Source organism: Lactuca saligna, chromosome 3, assembly GCF_052625555.1.
Source record: "Lactuca saligna cultivar CGN05327 chromosome 3, ASM5262555v1, whole genome shotgun sequence".
NCBI lineage: Eukaryota > Viridiplantae > Streptophyta > Magnoliopsida > Asterales > Asteraceae > Lactuca > Lactuca saligna.
The window spans coordinates 18,622,398-18,639,861 of record NC_136419.1 but is presented as its reverse complement, the minus strand read 5'-3'; the positions used below and the strand labels follow the sequence as shown (position 1 = coordinate 18,639,861).

Sequence of the window (17,464 nt, the reverse complement as noted above, 5' to 3'; positions counted from 1 at the left end):
GTCCTGAAATTTTTCAAGTTCTGCATATATATATATATATATATATATATATATATATATATATATATATATATATATATATATATATATATATATATATATATATGTGGAGATTAATATCTTTTTCCATTTCATCTGTTTCAGGAAAAATATTGGTTTTGACCAAACTTTTGTATAAAAATATTGAAATTTATAATACTCTTCTGTATGAAATTTAGGGTGAGTTACTTAATTCAAGTAGTGTTCCCTAGAGTTTTAATCTTTTGTGATTTTCTCTTTTATATATATATATATATATATATATATATATATATATATATATATATATATATATATATATATAAAATATGATATGATATGTTTTCTAAAACAAACTAATCGTTGAATTGAAATTAATTATTGTTCGTCCAAAAAAATTAATAGCCGAACCAAACTATTCGCCGCTTTGCGCGGACAAACGACTAGTATATATATATATATATATATATATATATATATACACACACACACACACACACACACACTAGTCGTTTGTCCGCGCAAAGCGGCGAATAGTTTGGTTCGGCTATTAGTTTTTTTGGACGGACAATGATTAATTTCAATTCAACGATTAGTTTGTTTTAGAAAACATATCATATTAAAAATAAAACACTATGTGTTATTACTGAGCATTATCTTAATTCAACGATTTGTTTTCTTTCTAGCGAACAATGTATTATTTAATGTATTTGTTGTTTTTGTGTATGTTGGATAGATGTATTCATATGTTGGAACAATTGTATCGATGAATCCCTTTTGCATATGAAAAACAGTTCGCTTTTTGGAAATAGTTTGCTTTAATGATTAGTTTTCTATTGTATACTCTATGATATCATAGAACATGCAATACAGCTAGTGGCAAGCAACGAATATGTATTCTTTTGGTGATTAGGTTTCTTCTGTTAAGGACGAATTGTTAGTTTTCGGTGATTAATTTTTCTAAACCCTTTTTTATTAAAATAGAGTTTACATGCAATGGGTTGCAGTCGGTGTTTACTACTGCAAATCTCCGACTATAATTTCCATAAAGACACATAGTCAAGAATTGGTAATCGATCTTAGGGTAAAATGACTATTTTACCCCTGGCCAAAGTTAATATCCTGATCAGAGTCAACTTTCAGTTGACTCGACTCGCCGAGTTAGCCCGCCAACTCGTCGAGTCCTTGTCCCTTCATCTATCCCTCAGCCCGACTCAGCTCATCGAGTCTAGCAAGAACTCGACGAGTTCTCCTTCAATTATATCATCCGGACAATCTTCAACTCACTTGCCAAGTTCCTCCTTGAACTCGTCGAGTTTATCTTCGTCATATGAATGTATCTAGTCTGTAACTCGCCGAGTTATATGAACAACTCGTCGAGTCCATCTTCATGGTTTGGGAGATAGCCTTGGACTCATCGAGTGCATTCATACACTCGCAAAGTCCCATGGCTTCTAGGTCCATAGTTATGTCCATTTTGCTGAGTCCTTCCTTTAGACTCACCTAAATCCATTCTATACTAGATTGGATTCCCTCGAATCATAGAAGGTTAGGAACCCAAACCCCCGACTCGCTGAGTCCCAAGAACGACTCGCCGATTCGACTAATGCCCATGTTCAAAACTCGGTTTCTGATGTACAACTCTTATCCAACAGGTAGATTTAGGCTCTTTAAGTCGATATAACACGTAAAGTCATGAACTTTACGTACATGCATGGGATTTTTATGCTCAAAGGACCAACAATAGGGGTTTATTTCATACATGGGGTTCTCATGGCCATAAAGATGGCACCTTTATGCCATGAGGGCCCTCCAAGGTTCTAGATCTGAAGATATATTAACTTGGGACGTCCAAGTCCCAAAGATCAAGTTACTTGGACCCAAAACTCCATAAAAATGACCACAAGGATATCTAAGAAGCTACAAGTCAAGTATGAAGCTTGATTACCAAAAAGTGAGGAGAAAATGTTGATGATCCTGGATCTATTCCTTCCCCCTTGGGTCTTCTATCTTCCACTTCTTGCTCTAGCTTCAAAACACACCAAGAAACATTCAAAACAACCAAGAAAGCTCAAGCTCACTTATGGAGGATTAGGGTTTCGAGTGTAATTTTTGGGGGGTGATGGAAGCTGGGGTGGAAGCCTCATAAGATGTTTAAATAGGGTGCAAACCCTCCAATTTAGGGTTTCACCCAGACAGCTCCTACTCACCAAGTTTGTCTTCCGACTCGTCGAGTAGGTCACTTAATCCCCGACCCAGAGTCGACCCTACTCGACGAGTTAAGCCCCCAACTCGCCGAGTCTAAGAGTAAAATATGATATTTGACTTGAAATTAAATGCGTACCTGAGATTGGGTGTTACAAGTTAACAGCTTAGGTGCAGCATTTTCAGTCCTGTATACATCTATACACAAGTATCAAGCTCTCTTATGGGAGATTCTGGTTATAATAGAGGACTTTTGTAGGTACTCTAGTAAGCACGTGAAGACTATAGCTCACAACATTGTATTAACGGTTTATGTATAGTGTAATGAAAGCCTTTTTGTAAGTGGAAGTATTATCCTTCCATAGTAGTTACATTATGTAAAATAATTATTCGTGTTGTATCCCAAAATGGTAAAATAGTGTCAGTGACCCATAAACTATACATATTATAGTTTATTATAAATGTTTTGTTATATATATATATATATATATATATATATATATATATATATATAAGTTACTATGTTTAGATGTTTTTTAAAAGATTATATCATATAATTTACATCTAACGCAAATAGAAGAACTTTTGGTATGATAAAGTCAATCTTACTAGTTTTTGACATTACCTGGCAAAGAGTGAAATGTAACTTAATGAAACTTATTTTCACCTTTTTGAGATATTCAAGTAAAGTTAATTTTTATATGTTTAAAACAACATATTTTGGTCAAGACCTACAAAAATGGTGTAATAATTTGGTTTTAACCATTTTTGCCAGAAAAGTCATCTTATGCTCATAAACACCATAGTTTTCAGAGTTTTGTTATTGTAACTTTTTCCAAAGACTACATAATACGAATATACTTGTTTTTTCATAGTTATATACTTCAAACTAACAAACCATGTATAAAGGTTCAAATAACTAGTAAAAACCATATTTTATGTAAGTAACACTTTATACACAACATAGAGATGAACATGTATAACAACTCTTTGTTAATATATAATTTTTGCTTATATTCCCCCCCCCCCCCCCCCCCCCCTAAAACATGAAAATCTCGAAAATGTGGGGTATGAACTCACCTTGAGTGGATTTCTTAGTGGATAAAGAGATGAAGATGAAGATCCTCAAGATTAGAACACTCGAAGATGGTTGAAGAACACTTGAAGATGATATTACCCTATGGATAATAACATATATAAATGTGTGTAAATGTAACAAAATTAGTATGTATGTGTGTAAAATCACTAGATTTATGAGAAAAAGCTTACAAAAAACTCAAGAACCAACTTGTAGAGGATAAATTTTGAAAGAAATGAAGTGTTCTTGAGAGAAAAGTGAAGTGATAAAACGTTGAAGAAAATGAAACGGTGAAGAATGGGAGGGGGTGGGTTGAATTTAAAAAGGAGGGAAGGGTGAAATGATATTTGCATCGTTATATGTTGGGTAAAAGCATTATTATATGTTGAGTAATATTTCTTATTGGGAACAGATGCATTATTCACATCATAAATCACCGAAATCACATGGTGACTTCGGTCCAAGTACCACCGAGTTCACTTGGTGATATCGGTCTAGGTACCACCGAGTTCACTAGGTGATTTTAGTCCAAGTACCAACCGAAATCATAATGTTTTGGGTCCTAAGCCGAGAACCTTGAAAGCAAGGTATAAATCATGATTTATGTCCTAAGCTGTTGACTTTCATTGACTTGTTTGACTTTTGTTGACCCAGAACTACCAATTGTCACAAATATGATCGGAATCCCCCCCCCTCCCCGCGGAGGTACTAGGGTAGCCGTATATGATGCTCGAGATGTCAAATAAATATTAACATATAAGGCTGAGGGGAGTGGTGTCAAGACAATCGACATCCACCTCAGCTGAACATCCTCCTTCCCCTTTGTAGTTCGGTATCCCATTGTTGAGGAGAAAAGAATTTTTGTCACGTCGAGACGGAGGGGCGATGTTTTTGCTGAGTACACCCGAGCCTCCATGTCCTCCTTGTCGGACTCCTCATTCTTCCCGCTCCCGTCAGCGTAATATCAATCGTATTAATGTCTTTGAACCATGGTTGTCAAAATCACGATCCTGATCGTAGGATCGTACGATTTTAGATATGAAAAACGAGCCAGATCGTAAATTGATCGTATTTGTTGTAGGATCGCAGGTAGGATCGTAGGATCGCAATTCGATCCGATCCTACTTTTTTTTTTTTGTAAATGGTTTTTTTTACCACTTTATGTCTTTTGCTATTTACCAATTTACCGTTTATCATTTTATGTTGTGACTTATAACTAATATTTTAAAGTTTTTATAAGTTTTGAATGAAAAAATGAATGTTGGAAATACTTTTTCATATTTAACATTATAAATTAAAATTTTATTTTATTTGTGGGATCTTAGGATCTCGATCCCGATCTTACGATCTCAATCTTGCAAACTCAAAAGCGATACTATATAGGATCTCGATCTTGATAACCTTATCGACCATAAATAATTCAATGATAACTCGTATATTGATAACCTTACTGACCATAAATAATTCAATGATAACTCGTATAGAAAACAATACCAACTGTACAGGTGATTAACCCATTAAAGTTCTTCAACTTGACAAGCCTTGCCAAATGGAAACTTTAGTAAAGATATTAAAAATAATATAAAATCAAACCATGGGGGACATGGGCTCCAAATCCAAACACGCCTTGCAAGACTGGACTCTTCCCTAGAACGTTCAACAAAAATATCTCTGTTCTGCTCCGCTCCCCTCTCCTCCGACTCGCCCTTTCTTCCAATCACCAAAACCCGCAAGGCAGCAACTATGCAAATCTCCGGCGGCGTGTTGACCGACGTCACAGCCGTATTCTATCCGTCTTTGACTCCTCCTTGCTGTGCTAGGTCTCATGAGTTCCGACATGTCCATGCCTTTTCTGACTTTAGGCCCCTTCCTTCTCTCGGCTTTCTTAAGGTAATACGCTCCTCATTCGCATTTTCGTTTTTCTATGCTTACGTTTAAGCCGTTTGAAATTCGTACAATTAACGTAATTCGCCTTTTAGGTACTGTAGTAATTAGTAAATTGTTTCGGAAGTAAGTGTTTGAAGAGGTGAAATCCGAATCCGATTAACTAAATTGAATCTCGTTTCTTTCTAATTTTGGGCTTTCTCTAATTTTGATTCAAGACTACAAAGGTTCTTAAATAGAGTCTCAAGCTATACTCTCATACTATATATTTGTGGTCTGTGGACTGTGGTCCTAGGGGTGATGATATGGAACTGAAATTAATGTTAAACTTTTTTAATGTACGAGAGAGCTGTAGTGAAGACATAAACAGGGGCATCCTTCTTTCTGATATACTAATCTCTAAGTAAGGTATTACAGATTAATGGTCTCATATCTCTACATGATTGTGGTTATACAGCAAGTGGCTCTCCAATCAATAATAGGAATTCAAATACGTTATTGCTAAACATGTCCAATTTTAAATTAATATGTGGTTTAAGTAAGCCCTAAAGTAAAGTTCCTAAATCCTATTGTTATGCTTTCTTGCTTTATGTTATCAAGTGCTTACAACTGTCTTCATGATTCTTAATTTCTTACGTCTTATAGAGCTCTCCATTCCCCATGGCAAGAGGTGGAGGCGAATCATCCCGAACAAGAAGCTGTATAGCAAAAGCATCTGGCAGTTCAGGTCATGATTTGGTTCCAGTAGCGCCACATCAGCTCGAGTCTCCAGTTGGTCAACTCCTGGAACAAATTTTACAAACCCATCCTCATCTCCTCCCTGCAGCCATTGATCAACAGCTTGAAAACCTTCAAAATGAAAAAGATGCTCAAAAAGAAGAACGCCCTCCTTCATCTATGGACCTCAGCCTTTACAAGTGAGCAACTTTGCTATGACCTGTCATATCATATTTCCTAGAGACAAAATTTATCATATCGTGTAGTCGTTAAATTTCAGGAGAATAGCCCAAGTGAAAGAAAAAGACAGACAGAAGATTTTAGAAGAGATAATGTACTGCTGGATTGTTCATAAATTCGTGGACAAAGAAATCTTAATGATCCCGAAAATATCATCAACCTCGGATCCTTCCGGAAGGGTTGACTTCTGGCCAAACCAAGAAATGAAGCTGGAATCAGTCCACTCAGCTGAAGCACTCGAGATGATACAAAACCATGTAGCCCTCGTCCTCGGGGACCGCGTTGTGGGGCCCTTACAATCCATCGTCCAGATCAGCAAAATCAAACTCGGAAAACTATACGCTGCATCAATAATGTATGGATACTTCTTGAAACGGGTGGATGAAAGATTTCAACTTGAGAGATCCATGAACACGCTTCCGGAAGGTTTCAAGGAACAACAATCGGGTTTTGCGGACCCATCGGTTCCGCAAAGCCCGTTTTGGGATCCGGATTCGTTGATCCGGATCCAGCCCGATTATGACATGGAAGATGAGGGCTTAATGGGTGGTGGTGGTGATGATAAGCTGTATAGGTTAAGATCTTATGTGATGTATTTGGATGCTGAGACACTTCAGAGATATGCAACGATAAGATCTAAAGAAGCGATTTCTTTGATTGAGAAACAAACACAGGCTTTGTTTGGGAGGCCTGATATTAAGGTATCGGAGGATGGGTCGTTGGGTGCTTCTAATGATGAAGTGGTTAATGTGACGTTTTCTGGGTTGACAATGCTGGTTCTTGAAGCAGTTGCTTTTGGGTCGTTTTTGTGGGATGCGGAGAACTATGTGGAATCTAGGTACCAATTTTTGAAAAGCTGAGAAATTTTAAATGTATTTGATTTATTTTAATTGTAATATTTCACACGTGCAACAAACAAACGTATATGAAAGTAAAACACAAAGTCCAAAGATTAGACTATAGTTATAATACCGACAAAATATCAACAAACGACATAAAGAGTCGGATAATCAGATTTACAGAGTCAAACAAACACGAGGAAAGAAAATGAATCGGCCACCTGGCCTTAAAGAAACACACATACTCAAAAAAAAAAGGTTTCTTGAAGGCTGCTATGGATCACTTAAAAAGAGTTTGATTTTTATTTGTATGGGAAAATGTTGAGAGGATCAAGCTGCAAGAACTATGATCACGATCAGAAGCACGATTCCAAGAATCACCAAAAGCAAGCAAGTCTGAATGGAAAAATGAAAACTAATGAGCACTGTAAAAAGGACTGGAAAAACTTTAAGTAAAAACATAATACTACAATTTTACCATGGAAGAGTTTGATCTTTGAGTTTTTGATGCTTTTGCAAGATGGGACTTTGCCTGTGAAGTGGCAGCATGAGAATTCTCAATGTTGGTCCCAATATCATCTGAAAAAGAATCATTGAGGCGTTATAAAAAGTTGAAATTTTAACAAAATAAAGCGAGAAAGCTTTCTTAAATCTTACCAATCATAGCTCCTTGCTCATGAACCAAAACAGCAAGATCTTTGAAAATTTCATTTACTTCCCCAATTTGATTCTGGATCTCTTGTATTCCCTGATCTCTTTCCTCAATGATTGCTTCATTAAATGCAATCTCATTGTCCAACAACAAAACCTCCTGTCTGAAAAAAACCCAAAAACAACTTGAACAAATTGTTAGTCTGCAACTTTCCCTTACTAATCAAGTCAACAACTTGCCTTTTGGAGTCCACTAGAAGAACACGTTGTTCTTGAGTTTTGTCTGAGCTTAAATCCATTTCACTGGCTGGATCACTAAAGAAAAAGTAAAATCACTAAATCAACCAGAATTCTACATTCACAGAGATTTTTCATTTTTTTTTAACAATTTGGAATATGCATTAAACTGCAACTTACCGGGATGGAAGAGAAGATTGAGGAACAAAAGGCGTGTAAGCTGTCTCCCTTTCAGCTGAAAGTCTCTGAGCTTTCTGAAATTCTTTAAGAACTGCTTGAAAATCTTTTGCAAGTTTAGCATCAGTAATCTTTTTGCTGGCCTGCACAAAACATGATGATTCCACCACCAAGAAATTTGAAGAAGGAGAAGAAACTAATGAGGAGTTTTATGATAATCAGATATTAAGAAACCCACCAACTCAAACCTCATGCTATATATATGTGAAGAGGTACGTATGATACAAATACATTTAGAATGAGAAGAATCAAAGTGTCACTTACACTAACATCAGCCTTATGATCTGTTTCACTTGCTTGTTTGAGTTTATCTGAAGTATCCTTCACCAATTGCCCAATATGTAGTCTGGTTTTGTGCCTGTCATGTGAAAACCACCAAAAGACAACAGTCGCCATCATTGTATACAGTTGTCATACAAACTAGTCAAAATGATTATAACGATGAATTCATGGAAGGCATTTTTAATTCATCGTCGTTTGTATGAAAGGAAATAATAATGTGATTGCACTTTTACAGGTTTTATGGTTCATAACCAAGCAAAAGTAAAGCTAGGGAATAAAATAGAGTTCTTAATAAATCATAATATTTAAGGATGCGTTGTTGATTGTGTTCTATAATATACTAGCAATCACAAACTAATTATACATCTAACATGTTAAATCAAATGTAAGAAACTAAAACGAATCAGGTTTCTTTTCAATTTTAACCCTGGTTATCAAAACTGAGTCAAAGTAAAGCTCAAAAATGAATCAGACGTACAGCTTTTCTCGAAGCTCAGGGGTGTCTTTCTGAGTACCAAGGGTATTTACTAGCCTCTGAAACGTAGAGACTGCCGTATTGATCTGGAAAATTCCAGAAGCAACAGCTTGAGTCGGATCCTGTTTCCTCATGCCATTGTTGAATCCCCCGCGTCTCGAATTGAGCGGGCGACCAGCTTCGATATCTTGAAAACTCATTATCTTATCTTATATCTCCCAACTGATAAATCCTAAAACAAACAACAATTCCGATTGAGATGAAACCCTACCGATCGGAGCAGGGTCTCGATCAAAACGGTGAAATTACTGAACCCTTGTTCTGCAACGGTGATCGAATTAGTATTGATCGAAAATCGAAATTAAGGCACCGATTGAGGTGAGAGAAACGAAAGGGACAGCAATGATTTACAGGTGAAGGATGTGGTGGTGGTGGAAGAGCAGGTATTGCATTGCCGGCGATCCGAAAGCAAACCAAAGGGGACACGTGGAGAGTGGGGACGTAGCTATGTAGCTGACACTTTATAGTTTTCGAAATTCGGAGACTCCAAGGGGCGATTTTGTAATTTTGCATTGAGCAGATAGGAATAGGATTCCTTCTCGAATAAAATAGAGTTGGTCAAATACCAAATTTTAATTATTCCCATAATATTAACAAAATATCATATATAATATGGTTGTTTAATACAATAGTAACGATAACTTGATATCAATAAGTCATAAGTGGGTGATTCATGTTAAATTGTCCAGAGAAACGATAACTGGATATCTATAAGTGGCCGTTGATACATGTTAAATTATTCAGAGATAGATTATATATATATATATATATATATATATATATATATATATATATATATATATATATATATATATATATATATATATATATATATATATATATATATATATATATATATATATATATATATATATGGATTTCATGCACAAAAATACCATAGAACATGGTTTATTTGCCAGCATCTAGATATAGATCATACATGGGATGGTTGCATATGTTATGTCTTCCTCGTTTTCAATAGTTATAAGTTTTTAGAATGTTTATAAAAAATATCATATTTAAACCAAACTAGTTACCTTTTCTTAATCAACATTATTGGGTTTATTTTTCAAGGATGTTTAGAAGATCTATATTATGGTATTTGAACCACTAAAATAATCAAAATCGGGGACGACTTATTTGGAAATGGTGTCTTTTAATAAAGCATTATAAATAAGTATGGTTGTTAAGATCCTACAAACGAAAATGATCACAATCTCATTAGGAATTTTTGTGAAGCAATAGCTATATTACAATTGTAGGATACCCACTAGGATCATAAGATCTTACCTTGCTCCTTGTTCTACAGTTTAGATCTTAGTCTTCAAAACATTTTATGATTGGAAAAATTAAATTCGTAATAGGGTTTTAAAAAAAATGCATATAAAATGGTATACAAACTAGAAAACATCTCAAATTACAAATGTATAGTAGGGTGCATGCGCTTTATGGTGAAGTACCTATCTCGAGAGTAGAGTAGTCCACCAACAAGTTCTCTAAGGCCTCGTTTGTTTTTGGGTTATTGTCACTGTAGCCCAACAATTTTTAGTATATTGGCTTAAATGGTCCCTCGTGATTTTTTTTGTCTTTGAAGGGCACAAACTTGTGTTTTACCGGTTAATTTCGTACCCTTACCTATTTTTGAAGGTTACATTGCCTTGTCAGCTGCCAACTAATAAGGTGAGTCGACTCATCGTTGCTCCTGAATTCTTTGTTATTAATCACGACACAAATCCTTACATTTAACCCCCAAATATGTTCATCTATTGTCTCTAGTTTCGTCGATGATTTTTGATTAAGGCGTTGGAGTTAATTTGTAAGATTTCCTCCATCTTCACGTCGACCATATACCATTGGTTCACAAGGTCGTTCCTAATCCCATTTGCTTGCTTCCCATTCCTACTTGTAACCCTATTTTCTTTGCTTCAATCTTCTATCTAATACTTTGGTTTGCATCGAGTGTGTCACCTTTTGTTGTGGTATGTTATATCTTGTGGGGGTGATTAAACACATTTGTGCAAGCTTATGTTACAAGTGATGATTCAGTATTGTAAGTTTGGATTTTTGAAGAACATCCATCGTCGTCCTCATTGAAATAATACCCAGACTTAGGTCAGATAATCTGATGGTTAGGAATCGATCAAACCATGTCCATACCCAAGGACCCAGAGCAAGTAATGAAGCAAAGAGATCAACCTGTGCTTGGGAAAAAGACCATTCTTAAGAGCGACCATTTTCCTGGATGTCAGAATAAGCAATTTTTTCCCCAAATCATCGGCCCCCCAAATTTTTGCTAGCTGATCCTGTTCTTTCAATTTTATTGTTTCACCAGCTTTCTTATACTTCGAAGATACACCCCTCTTTTTGTGTAGTGCTTAATTTCTCCAGAAAGCATGCTAAAACCTATCTATTCCTCATTTTTTACATCATTTGTTCCTCTTGACCATTGAAAGTCCGGTTTTTTTGCCTCATGAAATTATCAGGTCGAAGCATTGTGCGTCCATGGTGTTGCAATCCCAACTATTGATGGAATTAGGAATGTTTTTATTACATATATCGAGGCTTAAATTGATGGGAAGCAAGCAAATGTTCTTTAGATCAAATTGACGATCTTTGATTCAATCGATTTTCAGATACTGAAGTCAAACAACCAGGTGCATCAGGACAAATGCTCTCCATCTCTATCTATCCTTCTGGAGAACACCATTATCTCACGTGATACAGAGGATATGCGTTGGTTCATCTTCACAAATTATGTTACCCACCTACAAATCAAACGAGAGAAACAGATAAGAAAAAAATGGAAATAGATCGAATCATACAAGAGACTGAAGTTGATAAATGAAGGAGATAGGTGTATCTGGGTCAGATCTTGAGGTTGAGCTGCCATGGGAAATGGGTTTCTTGAGAAAGATGGTGGATTTTAGAGAGAGAAACACGAGATAGGATAAAAAAAAGGACAAGGCTGTGAAAGAAACATCTAGCATATGCAAATTGATGACTAGGATGGGGTTACCGAGTGACCCCTTCAAATTTTCCATAATGACTTTTTATAACCTAAAAACACAAGTTGGTACCCTTTAAAGACCAAAAAAAAGTCACAAGAGACCATTTAAACAAATATATGAAACATTGTTGGGTTATAGTGACAATAACCCTTTGTTTTTCTACAAAAGTACTTTTTGAGCATTTTTCCCTTCTGGCGGGTAGACGTTTCGCAAATGCACGTCTTCTTCCGCAAACTTGGAAAAAGACTAAAAAACATTTAACGACTTCCAAAACAGACAACACCTAAGTGTAAATCAATCAATGGTAACCTAAATGGATACAATTGAATGAACTAAAAACTCTAATACAGTATCTTAACTATATTATAAAGCATATTTGATAAATCTTGAAATCTAAAAGGTATACAATATAAAGCTTGATGTACAAACAAGTGAAGCATAGACAAACAAGTAATATTTTATGGAATGTTGAAATCACAATTAATTCTTACCAAATTTGGATACATTGAATTGAGTAATTGATTATAAAATTTAAAATTGTCAACAACATATCAATTTGTTTAACTTTTCATTCATGTCAAAAATTAAGATTTTGTAATTTTTTTTCTAAAATGTTTTGTTGCAAGATAATTGGTAAATTGAATTATATTGTGTATTATCAAATATTGGGAAGGCTATCACAATGAATTGCTAATTCGTAAATTAAAAATTAAACCTCCAATTATGTCATTTAGAAAAGTTGATAACTATAACCTTTATTGAAATTAGAAAACAGTTAAGTTTTCATTGGTCAATATTGCTTAAAAATAAAATTGTTGTTAAGTTTTCATTAATCAATATTGCTCGAAATAATATCGTTGAAAGGGAAACGATGTCTACGATTGATATGTTTTCTCTCTAACATTGTTTAGAAAGGACGATTGATTTTTCTGTGTTACAACATTACCGTTAAATGTATATGACAATAACTATTAATTTTTAAATCACTTTTCTATTTTATGATTATACATTTTTACTATCATCATACTTTCTTTCCTATTTCTTACCTTTCGTGTTACCTCTTTTAAATTAGAGGGAGTGATGGTGAGCTTAACATGATGCCATCATATTTTTTTGTTTTTTGTAGCCACCTAGTATTTTCCAAATAAATAAATAAAATAAAATGTCAACCTTGTAAAACTATTCCCCGCCCCCAGAACGAAACGATTTAGCGCCCTACTATGATGTCCGTTGCATTGCGCGGGTATAAGTGGTAAATACAAATTCTCAAGTATTTTTAAGCTATTTTATCACCTACTACTCTTAATATGTTCATTCGGAAGCATAATAATCGAACGCATGAAAAAGAGATTTTAATATTCAAAACTTCATAACACCATTCTACTAACTTCTCAAATTTAAAATTATATATATTAGGAATGGACATATAGTGTTACAAACATTGATCAAACACCTTAGGCAGTGTTATATAATCCATAAATTTCAATTAGGAGAAAGTTAAGAGTGAATCACCATTAATGACCAAGTAAACTCAATAAAAGACTTGATAAATAAATAACATAAATCGAATTCCTAATAGATCAATGTATTAAAAAAATAATAAATAAATAAATAATCCTCCACAAAACTTGATAAACTAAAAATCAAACTTGGGAAACAAACTTTTGTTTCTAGATTTGTGATAGAATCATGGAAATATATACAAAACTTCAATATGAACCACAACTCCATAAGTCATCTAAGGAAATTTCAATTTGAGATGAAATCATAAATCTAGAAGCTTAAATGAGAATGGAGAAGTGCGGTTTACCACCTCCTAAGTTTTCCTTTGGAGATTAAGATGCTGATTCACGGACATTCTTCAATGATACTTTTAATTTCACCAACCCACTCTCGAAATCAAATCTTCCTTCTTCTATGTAGCTTCCAGCATCTCAAATCAAGAGAAAAAAGAGGAGGTTAGGCTCATAAGTTAAGAAATTTAGCAAAATTGCTCCCTAAACTTTTTTAAGTTTTAACTATGTTCCCTCGAATAACTCCCAACTTTCATACAAGTCTTGTAACTCATAACTTAACCATGTTTGATAATAAAATGTCATATTAGCCTAACGAACTTGTCACGTTTGTTTTAAAATATCACTTAATTAATTTTTTAGTAGTTTAGATAACATGACTTACAATTTACCTGCTAATAAGGGGAATGAGAATTTTTTTTTCCAATTTACCGGTAAACCATGGATGACATAGTTAAATGTTGCCTATGTGGCTTTTTATTTGGTTTTCTCAATTATTTTATAGTAAATTTGTAGCACCCGGTTCTTGGTACGTATTTTCATTCAAGTAATTATAACATTTTGGCATGGGACTCGTCGAGTAGAATCGACTTTGGACACGGGAGTTTAGTGACCTACTCGACGAGTCGGCAAACCGACTCGAGGAGTAGGCGCTGTTTGGACAAAACCCTAAATTTGAGGGATTGCACCCTAATTAAACGTCTTAATGCAGCCTCCATCGTCCCTTATGCTCCCAGAACACCTCATACTGAAACCCGAATCGTTTTATGAGATCTAAGGCCCTTTTTGGTAATTTTGGTGGTTTGTGATCACAAGAAAGAAGAAAAAGCTTGAGGAGCCAAGAGGAAACCAGAAGATTTCGAGTTTGTGCAGCATGTACAGTTCCTTAGAGGTATAAAGCTTATACCTTGTTCATTCATGTTCTAGATCCCTTTTTGAAGTGAATTAGGGCTTTTTGGAACCATTTTTGGTGACCAATCATGAGTGCAAGCATGGTTGGGGGTCAAGACTCCAGATCCAGGGTCCTTAAGGGACTACATGGCCTAAAGTGGCCAACTTTGTAGCCATTGAGAACCACATGCATCTTTAGACCTCATTTTTGGGTCCATTAAGCTTATACTCCCATGCATGCACATAAACTTCATAACTTTACGTGCTAGATCAGTCTTAGAAGCCCAGATCTGTCTTTTGGATGAATGTTGTACATCAGAAATCGAGATATAAGACTTGGACAACACCGACTTGTCGAGTTGTTCTTGGAACTCGGCGAGTCAAGGGCTTGAGTCCCCAAGTTGTTGAGGCTTAAAGGAACCCAGTTGAGTGTTATAAGGGTCTTAGAGGGGTCCAGGGGAGTGACTCAACATATTAGACTTAGCAATGGACCTGGGAATCATGGGACTCGGCGAGTGTAGGAACAGACTCGGCGAGTCAAAGGCAATCTCCCAACCCTTTGAAGATGGACTCGACGAGTTGTTCATACAGCTCGGCGAGTTGGATGAAGGTTCATTCGATGATATTATAGAAGGAGAACTCGTCGAGGCTTTGCTAAACTCAACGAGTAGAGTTGGGAAGGGGTCAGATGAAAGAATAGGGACTCGGCAAGTTAGCGGCACAACTCGGCGAGTCAGGTCAATTGGAAGTTAACTTTGACCAGGATATTGACTTTTGGTCAGGGGTAAAATAGTCATTTTACCCTAAGAGTAGTTATCAGCTTCTGACTAAGTGTCTTTATGGGAATTATAGTCGGAGAATCGCCGGAGCAACAGACAAAGACTTCTCACTTGGATTGACAACATTCATTCATACGAGGTGAGTTACCTTCTAGTAGCGGTGGGTCTACGACCACAATGTCGGTCCACTAGTAGAAGTTGTATGTTAGATGATTGTCTTTGTGATATTCATCTAGGTTTGCTACTACCTGATATGTTATATTCTTGCATGATATGTTATATGTGATAGTGTTAGTAGGAGGGGAATAGTCCCCAAGTTCGGTTGTTAGGACCGAATTGTAGGTCGGACACCCTAGATATGCCTGATAGTATGTTATGATATGTTATATGTGAAAGTGGTAGTAGGAGGGGAATAGTCCCCGAGGTTCGGTTGTTAGGACCGAAGGGTAGGTCAGCACCCCAGAAGGGCTTGACACGGGTAGGTCAGCACCCTAGAATGGCTTGACACGGGTAGGTTGGGCATCCCAGAATTGCCCGGCAGTATGTATGCTTGTCACAACTAGAAATTTTGTGTCTTGTAATCTCTATGCTCAAGTAAAATGTGAATCAAAAACTTAAGAACATGTGTGATGCTTATTATATGACATCAAAAATTTCAATCAAATACATCATACAAGTACTACAAATAGTCAACAAGCAATTGGAAAACCCTAGAAGTTCTTGTTTAGGTCCATTTTGGACTAGGACTTCCTTATTGGACTCAATGGACCAATAAGCTTCCAATTTGACTATCATGGGCTTAGAACCTTTAAATGGGCTCTAATTGGACCCACATTCATTTATTTCAACATTTTGGGCCATATTGGGCCTAGAATGAAATAAATTAAATATTATGAACCATAATTAAATTAAACTAGCCCAACAAAGTATAAAAATCACACTTATATCTTACAATCATCAAACCTAACTCTAATATTGGGCTTAGGGGCATTAAAGCCCAATACTCTCTTTTTCTTTCCAAATTTCGGCCCAAGACAAGCCCAAGAGGAAGAAGTTGACTATTACCATGACACCTCACTTTTACATGGGGGATATCCATGTTTTACACTCCAAACATCCATACAATCTCATCTTTCCATGCAAACCCCTCTCTTCTTCTTCCCCTCTCTCATTCTCGGCCGAACACACACACATACACTTACAAAAATTCATTCCAAATCTCTCTAAGTCTTGAAGAGCATTCCTCCCTCCCTCTCCTAAAATTTTAGAGATTTAAGGGCATTCCAAGGAGATTTTTCACAAAAAAAATCACCCTCCAAGGTAAGGTTATACTAAATTCTATGATCTAGGTTCCTTGATCTATCAAAAATCTCTTCTTAACTCATGAGAAATCATGATCTTGTATCCTAGAAACACCTCAAGGCCGAGATCTTCATCAAAGGGTGCTAGGGCCGAAAAATCACCAAACTTTCTTCCATTTCTCCTCCAAAACCGAAACCACACCCTAAGGTGAGCTTCATACTCCCTATTTTTCTGTTTTATAAGTTTTGTGGGGGGGGGGGGAATACAAGTGAAAGTGTAGATCTATGTGTATTTGTATGCCTTGTATGATTTCTATGCTTATATGTGTGTTTTTGTGTGAATATGATGTTGGATCTAGTCAAAAGCTCCTAAAAATCGAGATTTACCTTGTGTTATATGTTATTAGCATAAATTTTATTACTACATACAAATTTATTTCAAGAAAAATAACCAAGTTGTGGGATAACATCTTCTTTGGGCTAAAAACTCATTTTTGGGCTCAAAATGTTAAAAACATAAAATTAAAGGGCCCAAAATGACAAAACACGAATTCTGATGGGTATAATGAGTCAAAACAGAATTGATAATGTATTTTCTGGAAACATACCATTTTGAGGGATTAAAAGTGAAATTTTAAGCATAATGGGCCAAAAATGACATTTTCGGCCCAACAAGGCCCAATATGCGATATTTTCAAAATTTAGGGACTGAAACTGTACTTTTCTGTAAAACAGGGAACTATTAGTGTTCCAAGTCCATTTCAAGGGT

The 17,464-nt window shown here is 35.7% G+C and overlaps 2 protein-coding genes across 2 annotated transcripts; one reads left to right on the top strand and one right to left on the bottom strand.

Moving 5' to 3' along the window:
* The first annotated feature begins 4,905 nt into the window (after positions 1-4,905).
* On the top strand, positions 4,906-7,104 carry LOC145034630 (beta-casein (DUF760)). The gene is made up of 3 exons (XM_078983091.1): positions 4,906-5,191; positions 5,831-6,102; positions 6,183-7,104. The coding sequence occupies exons 1-3, from the start codon at positions 5,045-5,047 to the stop codon at positions 7,000-7,002; spliced, it is 1,239 nt and encodes a 412-aa protein (XP_078839217.1). The 5' UTR covers positions 4,906-5,044; the 3' UTR covers positions 7,003-7,104.
* On the bottom strand, positions 7,069-9,376 carry LOC145034631 (syntaxin-22-like). The gene is made up of 7 exons (XM_078983092.1): positions 8,867-9,376; positions 8,371-8,464; positions 8,050-8,189; positions 7,869-7,947; positions 7,639-7,792; positions 7,460-7,560; positions 7,069-7,377 (listed from the first exon to the last, which is right to left on the bottom strand). The coding sequence occupies exons 1-7, from the start codon at positions 9,061-9,063 to the stop codon at positions 7,312-7,314; spliced, it is 831 nt and encodes a 276-aa protein (XP_078839218.1). The 5' UTR covers positions 9,064-9,376; the 3' UTR covers positions 7,069-7,311.
* Positions 9,377-17,464: the final 8,088 nt, after the last annotated feature.

Excerpts from the sequence above, each read along its gene's own strand:
- LOC145034630 (XM_078983091.1), top strand. The coding sequence starts at position 5,045 with ATGCAAATCTCCGGCGGCGTGTTGACCGACGTCACAGCCGTATTCTAT. Across the intron at positions 5,192-5,830 it reads CTTCTCTCGGCTTTCTTAAG|AGCTCTCCATTCCCCATGGC; the intron begins GTAATACGCTCC and ends TACGTCTTATAG. Across the intron at positions 6,103-6,182 it reads ATGGACCTCAGCCTTTACAA|GAGAATAGCCCAAGTGAAAG; the intron begins GTGAGCAACTTT and ends GTTAAATTTCAG.
- LOC145034631 (XM_078983092.1), bottom strand. The coding sequence starts at position 9,063 with ATGAGTTTTCAAGATATCGAAGCTGGTCGCCCGCTCAATTCGAGACGC. Across the intron at positions 7,948-8,049 it reads CAATCTTCTCTTCCATCCCG|TGATCCAGCCAGTGAAATGG; the intron begins GTAAGTTGCAGT and ends CTTTTTCTTTAG. Across the intron at positions 7,561-7,638 it reads TGAGCAAGGAGCTATGATTG|ATGATATTGGGACCAACATT; the intron begins GTAAGATTTAAG and ends ATTCTTTTTCAG.